The sequence below is a fragment of the Emys orbicularis genome, chromosome 8 (genome assembly GCF_028017835.1).
Source record: "Emys orbicularis isolate rEmyOrb1 chromosome 8, rEmyOrb1.hap1, whole genome shotgun sequence".
NCBI lineage: Eukaryota > Metazoa > Chordata > Testudines > Emydidae > Emys > Emys orbicularis.
The window spans coordinates 56,638,682-56,651,139 of NC_088690.1; the positions used below are offsets into that span (position 1 = coordinate 56,638,682).

Here is a 12,458-nt window from a genome sequence, read left to right on the forward strand (position 1 = left end):
CTGGGGAAGGAATTACAGTCAGTATACTTTGTGTATGTGATGGTGTGCATTTCCCAAACAGTTCAAAAATCATGCATGAGTAGAGCAGCCCCCTCAATTCGTTTGTGAAATCCAGAAGATCCTTGGTACATGCTGTATCACAGGATAGCCAATCACACCAAACCTCATTAACTCTTAACTACAGGAGCCATCATTTTACTCTCCTTTTGTCATCCTCCATCAACCTGCAACTTCACTGCTTGCACAGTTTCTTAGGAAGATTTTCAGACATTATGATTCACTGAAAATATTAGTATATAAAAACTTCAACACTCATTATCCACATCAGGCAGCCTGCTTCCAAACTAAATCCCACAATAGGAGTTTTTGCTGGCATAGGAGTTCAGACACATTTTGGCCTTCGGAATGTTTAGGCTTTCCAAGTTACAAGGAATGTTTTCCTACTCCAAGGATCCAGCTGTATACGTGAACAGATTGGCGCTAACCTTGTGTTGCCCGCCATGAGGTTGATGCCAGCCGCTGAAGGCCTGGAGATTTGGCGGATCACATTCAGCATTCGCTCATTCACTGGGTCCAGCTGGCTAATGATTTCAGGATCTTTAGTTACTTCAACAACAAGAGCTTCCATTGCTGCACGTAGGGCAGTGACACAGGCAGCTGCATCATGAGACATCCGCAATTTAATCCTAGAGCAGGAAAAATGATTTCAAAATGAAGATCTCTCTAGATATAGAGCATCATAGCCTACAGGAGAGAGGCTGTAGAGAACAATGTTCCACAGAGCAGGTGTTCAGTGTGTCTAGTGGCAACCACCACAGAAAACACTTAGAACTTCAAAGTTAAGAGTATGGATAACACCCTAACAATGGGGAATGCCGCCATCTGGAACCGAAAAAGTATGATTGGCAACATGAGAGATTCCCCAGCACTGAGAGAAATCAGAAGCCAATTAGAACAGCTGCTACATTTTTGACTCCCTGCTCTTCGGACCTGGGGAACGCTTCAGGTACTACCAGTTACTACTCCATTACCCTCTGGGAATAAAAGATGCCAAAACGTAAAAGCAGGCTCAAAAATACAGGAGCTCTTCAAGGCTCTGTTACGGACACAAAGATATCATCAAAAACTACGCACTATCCCATAATCTCAAATTTGACAAATGTTAGTGAACTAAGCTTCAACTCTGAGAAGTGGGTAGGCATTAACCTCATTGTAAAGACTGTCTTTTTACCTCTGTTTCCCAATTACTTGCCAAAGGTCACAGGAAGTCAGTAGCAGAGCCAGCACTCCTGACCCAGTCCTGTGTCTTAACGATGAGGCTATCTTTCCTCCTGCTTGTCTATGAGGCGGTGACCCAAATTCTACACTGCCTCTAATTCAGATCTGATCTCAGGGAAAGCAGCTTTTGTGGAATCCAGCCAGTGCCTCATGTTTTCAATTTAGGAACATAATCTACAGAAAAAACAGGAGCTGCCAAAATAAACTGTTCCCCCATCCTTACACACACCAAGGATAATACTCTGATGAAATTCATCTGTTACTGCACGGCCTGACCTACATTTCCCATACTAAACATACTTATAGCTATGTCACCAGCTGTTTCTCCTCACAGTTATCCATGATCAACTAGGAAGTTCATACCAGTCATCCACCAGAATGATCTCTCCATCAGATAAGACTTTCTTTGAGGCAAACAGAAGCAGCTGCAGCGGGCTCACCAAAGTCATTCCTTTGGCAGAGATAGCTCGTGTTCGGATCTGCAGGTAGAAGAGGAACATGGTTTCCCATTTCAAGAACTAAGACGGCTCTTTCTTCCACTGGCCATGGAAACTAACAGAATTTTTTACAAACAGGATAATCCCTGGGAGATTGTATTTATTACTAATCCATTGAGAGACCGAGCTCGTCAGATCAGGACAGATGCTGTGAATCCAGTTTTGGTTGGTTGAAACAAATTCATTACCATTTAAAAGCTGTTCATTTGTCCATGTGAAATGAATTTTGTGGTCTCAATGCAGTTCCTAAGGAACAGGTGTCACTTTACAAAAAACACCTCAAGTTTTGTCAATCTCAGCACAATGCCCCAGCATCAGAAGGAACTCTCCTCTCACCCTAAAGATAGTCCATACAACAGATCTGGGATGCTGCACTTTGGTAGGGCACTCTAGGGGAAGCTTGCAATCTGTTCTTTGGATAGTCAGTGATCCATATATTCCTGGTGATTATACAACTGTCCCACAATTGCAGATTTTTAAATTCCTGCATAACTGTGCTAAAAACCTAGGCTTTTGTTTATATAAACAAAAACCTGAACTTGGTACTTGTTGAGAATACCTTCAAAATAGGATCTGGCATAAACCAATTCAGTGACATCTGCCCAACTCTGCAGACAGACAAACAATGGCTCTATGAACTGCCTCATTCATTTCAATGGTGTGTTAGCAAGCCCAGTTACGGTTAGAGATCAGTCACTGCTGGCTGTTGTGGCAGATATTGCACTCCACCCCAATGAGGCAGCCTGTTATCCAGGGTTGCTAGAGTGACGGGAGCAAGGAATTAATGCCTGCAGCCCCCCAAATTTATAATTCTCTCTCCCTCCCCTTTTTGCGCAGGAGTGAAGAGGAGATGGAATCCCCTCCCCAGCACCAAAAGACTCAAATGCATTCTGGGTAACAAAACACAAGCTACTTGCCCTCACCTTCATGGGTGCCACAAGCCATAGCTGTCCCCTGTTCAGCTCCTTAAACCTCCATCATGCCCCTTGACTCTATAAAGCAGTTACTTGTCAATACAAAGATATGCAGCACACTGAACACTTGGGGACTGTGCACAATATAAAATAAATGAACATGGAATTCTGAATCAGCTGACCTTGAGCAGGGAACAGCAAGAGGAGAGGGCTAATTCCAGTTTTTTTTGCCATACAACAGAAAAGCCTTGGAATACAGGATTCCAGGGCTGCAATCCACTCTGTTTCACCTAGCACTAACATTTTCATTAAAGAAATAGAACAGTGCCAGAGAGGCTCCTTTTGAAATGAAGAATGGGCATAAAGTTTCGTAACCTTATCAAAGAAGGTATTTCACGGTTCTCTTTACCTTTTCACCAAAAACAAAGAAAGGAGATGGATACTTCATGTCCTGGCTGCTGAAAGGACAGTTGACGGATGACTTGTGGATAAGTGCATTGCGCCCCTCAGTGGTAAGAATTTTCCTCTTCTCCTTATGATAGCAGACGTTAGGGTATACTCCAAAAGCAAGCAGGGAGATCACAACATCTAGATTGTTATCTGGTCCAGTGTTGTTAAATATCTGAGTCATCAAACACTCTGTTGACAGAACAGAAAACAGGCTACTTTCCAGATCTCGCATAGTGCAGTGCAACTAAGTTATTCAGGATCTTTGATCTGAACATTTACTGACTCAACTATTTATTTAGGCATTGGTTCTCAAGACATCTCTGCCCTTAGAAAAGGGCATTTTAATGCTGCATCACAACAACATTAAATAATTGTATTTGTAATGAGTAAACTGAACACACATTTTCTAGTATTCAATGAGGAAAGAGCTGAAAAATAAACTACAAATTAAAGCCATTCCCCTTCCCACACACTCAAGAACAAGGACATAAAAGCTTGTCCAGGAGTAGCTGTATCACATCTTTTTTTTCTTCATTTGTTTTGGAGACATAGGACCTCCCAAAGAGGTCAAGTTGGATGTTGTAATAGTGTCACTGTTTGTCACAACAAACCTGGAGTCCCAGGTTGGGGGTTGTTGGGTCATTTAGCCCAGAAAGAGAATTATTGTAGCATTTATCCTTGAGAGCAGAGGGAGAAAGACTATTGGATATTAAGAAAATGAAAGGGAGAGCAACACTTTGGATTCCCATCAACTTTTTAACATGGAACAAAACTTCCAGAGATTATCGAATCTAGAACCTGTCCCATCTTTAGGAAACTCTGCAAAACCTTCCTCTTCAAAAAAAGGGCTTTTCTTCCACCACAAGAATGGAAACTCTCTGCATTGACTCCTAACCCAAAGACCCCAACCCAAGCATACTCCTCAAACAAAGTCAACCTTACAAGAACAAAATAAATGTAAACCGCCCCAAACCCTACCCCAATCAAAGTTTTTACCTTGAAAATGGGTGAGAGGCAAGGACCCCATAAAGTCCACTAGGGACCTGGCCATTGCTATTAATTTTATGCAGAAGGCACTAAAATTTACTAGATTTCAAGTTGACAACGTCTCTATAAATTCAACCTAATTTGGATACTTATAGGTACCGTCCTTAAATTTGGTCTTCTCTCTGAATAGACTCCATTTGAAAATAAATCTGACTTCTTGCCATTTGCACATGGCTGTGTTAAGTCATGTCTTGCTCAATCCTATATTGGTGACTAGCTGAGAGATTTTGCTATGTATTGTAACATTCTCACTGCTTAATGGAAATGAAAACTCAAATACAAAGAATTCTAAGCTAACATGCTATGTAGTGAAGATCTGAGCACAAGCCCAGAAAACTACAGAGCAGGAAAGGCAGTGTTCAGATCCTGTGGGGAGGTAATGCCCTGAGTAATTCCCTTAGGATAATGCAACAGCTATGCCAAGTGATTTTGGAAGGGAAGTCTCTAGCTCTTCTCATCTAGAAGGAATATCACTGCAATATGGAGCATATATGGCAGAGGTAAGAGGCAGAGAAGTATGAGAAGCAAAACCATGGAGATGGATCTGAAAAGACAACTACCACTTAAAAGGTCAAATTCCTCATAACCTTGCCCTCCATAATTTACCACCACTGCAGTGCTAAATTCACAAGCAGTTGTAGGGCTTGTTTACACTGTGCATTAGTCCACACTAGAGGGGTGTAAGTTCTAGTATGCACTAGGGTGTTCCACACTGATTGGCCCGCATGGACCCTGCTGGCACACACTAAGTTCCCTAGTGCTCATTAACGTAGTCCCAATATGCGCACTAATGCACAGTGTAGACAAGTCCTTAAATTGCTCTTCCGCTAGGAGAGGCAGAATGCATGCAACAACACTCAGGTGGAAGCTGCTTTAACAGCACAACAGTGCTGGGGCAAATTCACCATGGGCCCACATGCCGTGTATTCACCATTATTGGGCTATTAGCCAGCCAACAGGTTGGAAACCTATCCCTCAGCTCTCAAAGATTGAAGAGGACAATACTGAAATGACTACTTCCATGGAATATTACCTTCCGGAAAGCCAGAATTGATAAGAATATCTTTAAGCTGGACTTTGGCTTCCCAAGTCATCCTGAGTGTAGCCATGTTGAGCCTTTTGTGTTCACAGAATCTTATTTCTGCATCTTCACCGCCCATTCTAAAAAGGAAACAGTCAAGACAGACTCACTTGGACTCAAGAAGATCTGTACAAGAGAAGGATGAGTGCCACAAACGGAAACTCTAACACAGCCATTTGGCTATCTAGTCAGGTCACATAGTTGCTCACCCATTACCCTTAATCTTCCATCAAGTTCTGTGCTAAGCCAACATACCTTGCATCATCCCAGGCCTGGAAGACTGAAAGCAAGGCTACATGATCTGAAAACCTGTTCCCCGCAAAATTCCTATGGACGTAACCCAGCCGTTTACCCTCACTGATGAAAGGCTCAGGGAAGCAGGTGGCAGCGGAGATGGTACACACAGCATCTCCTACACTGAAACAAAAACCATAGAAGTATTTATGACTGGGTTTGTTCCTAGACTTGTTGCCAACAGCTGTTACAGGCCCACTGACATGAGTAAAAACTTCCTGCTTAAGGACATGGGCCTCATTACCTCAGTACTTATTCTTAGAGAGACTTCTTTACAGCAGCTCTTCCCAGGGTAAAGACATTAATTAGATCAAATGACAGTGGCTGGAATTTCACAGCACATTCATGAATATTATGCCTCTTCCCCTCCCCCATCTGTTCTCACAATCCTGTTCACCACCCTCTTCCAGATAATGGGTTCTCCAACACCACCCCTCATGATTAAAACCAACGCCCGCATACCTCTATTGATGAATATTCAGTCCCGTGGTTCTTTTCACCTCGCCTCTCAAATGCTAACTGTTCACATCTCCCCAACCACAGTTCACTCCGATCTTACAAGTGTTCAGTGTCCCATTCCCCCACTTCATAAATATTCAGTCTCTACTGGTGCCATTTATTTCCTCCCTAGCTCATGAATATTTGGCTCCCTACACTCAGTGATGTTATTTGTCTCCTAATCTCATGAATATTCAGTTTCCTCCCCTTCCCCTCCACGCCACCACCCACAGTGCCATTCACGGCCCATCTGGGTGCATCTTTTTTTTGACATTATTGGATGCCTGAAGATTCAAGAACACAGGGCAAGACAGCCAAGAATCATCACTGATACTGAGGAACTTACTAGAAAATGCAGCCCATTATCATCATCTTGCCCAGACGAGGTTCAATGGGGAGTTTAGCAAGGATTCTCCCAAGAGGTGTCAACTCATCATTAGAGTCCAGGGCATCCAGCTCTGAAACAAGCGATTAACTGATCAGCAAAGATGGTTCTGGCAGTTGCCTAAGGCTAGTCTACACTGACAACGCTAAAGCGATGCCATGGCAGTGCTTTAACGTGGCTTGTGTGGTCATAGCAGAGTGCTGGGAGAGAGCTCCCAGCGCTCTAAAAAAACCCACCTCCACGAGGGGCGTAGCTACCAGCGCTGGGAGCGTGGCTACTAGTGCTGGTGCACTGGCTACACTGGTGCTTTACAGCACTGAAACTTGCTGCGCTCAGGGGGGTGTTTTTTGCAGCACTGTAAATTGCCAGTGTAGACAAGCCCAAAGTCAAACCAAAGATTTAATTAGCCCTTGGATGAGAGATTGAGAAGTTTAAGAACTTAAACAATGGAGTTCACCCAAGTGTTCTGAAGGAACTCATATGAAATTGCAGAACTACTAACTGTGATATACAACCTTTGCTTAAAGCAGCCTCTGTAACCAGACAACTGGAAAGTAACTACTGTAACACCAATTTTCAAAAAAGGGCTCCAGAGGCGATCTGGCAATTATAGGCCAGTAAGCCTAACTTCAGTAACAAGAAAATTAGTTGAAACTATAGGAAAGGACAGAACGACTGGACACAGATAAACACATTATGTTGGGGAAGAGTCAACACAGCTTTTGTAAAGGGAAATCATGCCTCAATAATCAGAATTCCTTGAGGGTATCAAAAAGCCTGAAGACAAGGGAGATCCAGTCAAAATAGCCTATTTGGACTTTCAGAAAGCCCTTGACAAGGTCCCTCACCAAAGGCTCTTAAGTAAACTAAGCAGTCATGGGATAAGAGGAAGGGTCCTCTCACGGATCAATAACTTGTTAAAAGATAGGAAACAAAGGGTAGAAATATATAGTCAGTTTTCACAATGGAGAGAGGTAAATAGTGGGGGCTACCTAAGGATCTGTATTGACCACCTGTGCTGTTCAACATATTCATAAGTGATCTGGAAAGGGGCGTGAACAGTCAGGTGGCAAAATTTGAGACTATGGTACTCAAGATAGTTAAATCCAAAGCTGCAATGAGTTACAAAGGGATCTCACAAAACTGGGTGACCAGGCAGTATAGAAGTGCAAAATAATTATAACACAATCCATCAGCCTAGATCAGACTTCTTTTGAACCAGTCTCCCAAATGCTTTAATGCAGTGGACTCAGTTGCATCTCATATATATGAGTCTCACAGCTGAAGATACAGTAGTAGCCAGCTTCACAAGATCCTCATAAAACGTAACAAAACAAGCCTGAAGCTAGGAAGTCAAATAGAGGAACATTTGTGTTCTTCTAAGTACTGCTCCAGTTTCAGAAACTCACTGCTACCCAGAAAATGCATTCCAGAGCCACAAAGGAGGTCTTCAGACATCAGGTTGTTCCAGCCAAAGAAAACCTAGAAATATAAATGTCTATCTAGCAATATAAATGTCAAAGCTACTTACAACTGACCTTGAGACCCTCAATCATTCAAAGCTGTAAATGTCACATCTCTGGGTTTGCTAACAAAGAACCTTGTGGCCCAACAGGAGTACCTCTGAGTGTGTGCTCTGCTTCAATCACTGCATCCAAAGGTGGTGGTTCTATCGCTTTGGCCAAGAATTGTCCAATCCCTCCCAGTCGCAGAAGTTTGATGCTCAAAGCAATTTCATGCAGTGGTGTTCTGAACATTTCAGGTGTCATGTGAGTTTCAAGCCTGAAAACAGTGAGGGGAGAACAAAACAAGTCAACCTTCTAGACATATGCATTCCCGATCCCCAATACAGATCATCCCATCAAGTGCAACCTAGCCTTCCTACATGAATACATTCACCAAGTTACCTCATCAATCCACCCTCAGTGACGTCCTGCAACCTGCACTGATTAACAGTACTTATCTTCAGAAATTCCCATTTTCCTTCCAACTGGAACCCTCTCTCTCATCTCCTTGCCTTTCCACAACCAAACCTGAATGCTAGAACAGATCTTCCATTCCTCAGGCAGGTCAATTACTTCCAGGCTGCCTATTACCACTACCCTGTTTCCAGTTTCCATGCTGGCTACTTTGTCACCTCCACTCCCAACACCATCTGCTGGTCCCTGGTTCAGTTGGGTTAACAACAAGGAGGAGTGCTCTTACTGGAAACAGGCCAAGTATTTATTTCTAGAAGCATGGAGGTGTGGTGGGGATGGAGCTCTTGGGCCCCTTTCTCCCTAACACAGTGCCTTCAGTCTCTTTGCCTTGAGGACCACAGTTCAAGTGTTAACCCCTAGAAATGATTGAGTTTTTGAACAGTTAGTATCCTATGTGATGTTTGGGATAAACATGCCTCCCAAGTGAACATGGTCCCATCCATTTCTACTTCTTACCCTTGCTTCCACAGTTCAAACTGTCTTTCTCCTTCTACGCTGCATGAAGCTAGGCTTTCAGAGATTCCAAGGCCAGAAGAGATCATTGTAATCATCTAGTCCTATCTCCTGTACAACACAGGCCATAGAATTTCCCAAAATAATTCCTCATGCATATAATTTAGAGAAACATCCAATCTTGATTTTAAAACTGCCAGTGATGGGAGGATCCATCACAACGTTTGGTAAATTGTTCCAAGGGTTAATTACTCCCATGGTAAAAAATTTATGTCTTATTTTCAACTGGCTCATGTTATACCTTTCTCTGCTAGAGTGAAGAGTCCATTCAATATTTGTTCCCCATGCAGGTACTTATACAATTAGGTCACCCCTTAAACTTTTTCTTTGTTAATCTCACATTGAGCGCCTTGAGTCTATCATGATAAAACATGTTTTCTAATCCTTTAATCATTCTTGTGGCTCTTCTCTAAACCCTCTCCAATTTATCAACTTTCTTCATAAAATGACATCAGAACCGTACAGAGTATTCCAGCAGCAGTTGCACCAGTGCCAAATAAAGAGCTAAAATAACCTCTGCTTCTAATAGAGATTCCAATTCAGGCAAGGATGGCATTAGCCTTTTCAGCCACAGCACTGCACTGGGAGCTCATGTTCTCCTCATTATCCTGGGAAGCAGGAGGTTTTGGGGTTTTTTGAGAGAGAGATCATGGTGGCTACAGTTCCCCAATCTGTAAGTATGGCCTACATTCTTTGTTCTCAGATGTCTACATTTAGCCTATTAAAACTGATTGCTTGCACCCTGTTTACCATGCAATCCTGTTCATTCTATCAATGGCCTGTTCTCTTCATTCTTTATCATTCCCTCAATCTGTGTCATCCACAGACTATCAGTTGTTATATTTTCTTCCAGATCACTGACACACAAAAAAATGTTAAATAGTGTAGGATCAAGAACCAAACCCTGTGGGACCCCATTGGAAATACACGACTCAATCTCCTGTTTACAATTTGTCTGTTTAAGCACAGTAATTCCTGGGGTTCCATGTTCTCTGTGGTAAGCTGAACTTAAATTCTGACAAGACCCCATGATTTCTTTAACAGCATGCAACTAGTTTGCTGTCAGAAGTTCATAATGAATTAAGATGATCACATTATACTATCATGTGTTTAAATGTTTAATTCAACAAAGATTTTAGGAATGTTTTTATTACATGCTGCTTCAGAAACTGAGATTTCTTAACATCAATCACTGTAAACATACAGCTATCCTGCAGCTGTTGTCCAGGGGAATGGGTGTACGGTGATGTTTTGCAGGGTAGTGGGTGAAATATAGTAGAATCTGACAGCTGTGTAAGCCCCTGCAGCTGGGCAGTGAGGGTTACATGGCTGTGTCTTTGGGGAAAGGTTTGGCAGATAGGAATGAGAAGGGGTCAGGTTTCAGCAGTTTGGGAATGTTAGAGCAGATGGAAGTGGGAGAAAAACAACATTTTGGCAGCAAAAAGAGGTGTTAGCAGCTTCTGGCCAGGGAGTTGGGAAAAAGGAAGAACATCTGTCTACCTGCCTCCTCTCCTCCGAGATCTTTCCCCCTCACCTGGTTCTCACCACCTTCCACACCTGCTGTCCTCTCTAGGAGAGGAGTAGGATCCCAGCATCTCTCTACACAAGCATGCACTTTTTGGTTGGTAGGATCCAGGTGTCTTTTGTGGCAGCTCATTCTAGAATCCCTTTTCTTTTCTTCTCAATACCTTGGGCCTCAACAGTGTCTCACTGGGTGAAGCATGGGGCTCCTTCTTCCCAGTTACTCCATCAGGCTGCTGGGCCATACTTGTCCAGTCAAGTGGGGACTGCTCCTGAAGTCACATCTCAAACAATTTCCCTGCTTTCCATGGCAGTTTTCTAAGGGGACCCACAGATTCTAGAGCGGGAACTAAATTCTGTGTCTGAGGAAATGCAACAGTTCACGGCAATCTTATCCCCATGATTTTGCATTAATCTGCTTCCTCTGCTTGGTTTGAAGTAGGTCACAACTGCATGCTCTGTAATTTATGGAGTGCTCCCAAATGTCCCTTTGTCCCAGAAGAAGAGGCACAGCCTCACCTTTCAAAGCGAGCTCTGCTGCACAGATGGAAACAGAATCCAGCCCGCACTCGGCCAGCTCGCCCTTTCCGTTGCTCAAGGTTAGTTTTTGATGCCCAGACTGTGGCATAGTTTGTCATATTGTTGTGAGCAGTGAACAGCTTCACCTTTTGTCTGTAAAAGTAGTAAAAACAATGAAGAGCAAATATTGCCAAAGCAGGTCTGCACTGTATCATTTAATGCAGCAAAACTGGAATAAAAAAAGTTAACTGTGCTAGTCTTTCTGCTTAAAGAATAGTGCCCCCACTCACTGCATCAGAACCCGTATTTCCTGGACTTCTCCCAAAAGTTTAAATCTCAGCTCAAAGCTCTAATGCAATTAGTGATTCATGACTATAACATGCTCAAAGTGCATACAGCAAGTCAGAGTGCATAACAGACTAATATAGGAAGGCTTAATATTCCCCCAGCAACCATACAATGAGAGTTTAAACATAAGAATGGCCATTCTGGGTCAGACCAAAGGTCCAACCAGCCTAGTATCCTGTCTACCGACAGTGACCAATGCCAGGTGTCACAGAGGGAGTGAACCTAACAGGTAATGATCAAGTGATCTCTCTCCTGCCATCCATCTCCACCCGCTGACAAACAGAGGCTAGGGACACCAAGGTCTGTAGTATGAAATCATCCATTTGGAAAACAGCATACAGGAATCCCACTGACACCCATATAAATACCATTAGCATGGTATTCAATTGACCAAGGACAATTTACAGATACGCCAATATGGTTAACTGTGTAGATTGCTTGGGGAAGCACACAACCACTGCAGATTAGGTCTCCAAACTCAGTCTTGGGGCTACAGCAATACAAGGAAGTACTGCATGTTCGCAAAAACTACTTGGCATTCCAACAAAGAATACATTGTGTAAAATAGAGATCTGGATCGGGAACTCACTTGCAAGAGTCTATAACGTAGACAACATCATTGATGGTAATGCTAGTCTCAGCAATGTTGGTGGATAAAATCACCTATGAAAACAGGAAAATTGTATTAGAATATATGTATTGTAACAAGGAGCCAAGGACGGTCTGTAAGGTAACATGTAGAATGCCAGCATTAAAAAACTCCTCTCAAAAGTACAGGAGAGAGCAACGATACTACACTCTGTCTCTGTGTAGGTGACATAGTTTCACACCTTGGTCACTCCAGAAGGCACTGGATCAAACACTCTGCGCTGTTCGTCTCGAGGAATTTGTGAATGCAGGGGCAGAATTCTATAGCGGTGGCTTCCTACAATATGAACACCGGGAGGTTAAACAACTATAACTGTTATATATCAGACATTAAAGTTCAACTCTCTCTTATCCATCCACTGCTTCATACCTAAACACCTTCCTTCCACTTTCTCTCATCCATCTACTCAAACCCAGCTCTCATCCTATATAGACACACACACAAGGACCAACTCCTTCAGTCAAGTCATCTTTACATTCATCCAG

General features: G+C 42.9%; 1 protein-coding gene across 1 annotated transcript in view; it reads right to left on the reverse strand.

Moving 5' to 3' along the window:
* DHX9 (DExH-box helicase 9) overlaps positions 1 to 12,458 on the reverse strand; it is a 42,662-nt gene that overhangs the window by 2,850 nt on the left and 27,354 nt on the right. The window contains exons 18-27 of the mRNA XM_065409092.1: positions 12,155 to 12,249; positions 11,914 to 11,987; positions 10,977 to 11,129; positions 8,066 to 8,226; positions 6,406 to 6,517; positions 5,523 to 5,684; positions 5,220 to 5,347; positions 3,099 to 3,328; positions 1,642 to 1,757; positions 486 to 686 (exon numbers count right to left, since the gene is read on the reverse strand). Coding sequence (XP_065265164.1) covers positions 486 to 686; positions 1,642 to 1,757; positions 3,099 to 3,328; positions 5,220 to 5,347; positions 5,523 to 5,684; positions 6,406 to 6,517; positions 8,066 to 8,226; positions 10,977 to 11,129; positions 11,914 to 11,987; positions 12,155 to 12,249 — 1,432 coding nt within the window. The remainder of the gene's footprint in view (positions 1 to 485; positions 687 to 1,641; positions 1,758 to 3,098; positions 3,329 to 5,219; positions 5,348 to 5,522; positions 5,685 to 6,405; positions 6,518 to 8,065; positions 8,227 to 10,976; positions 11,130 to 11,913; positions 11,988 to 12,154; positions 12,250 to 12,458) is intronic.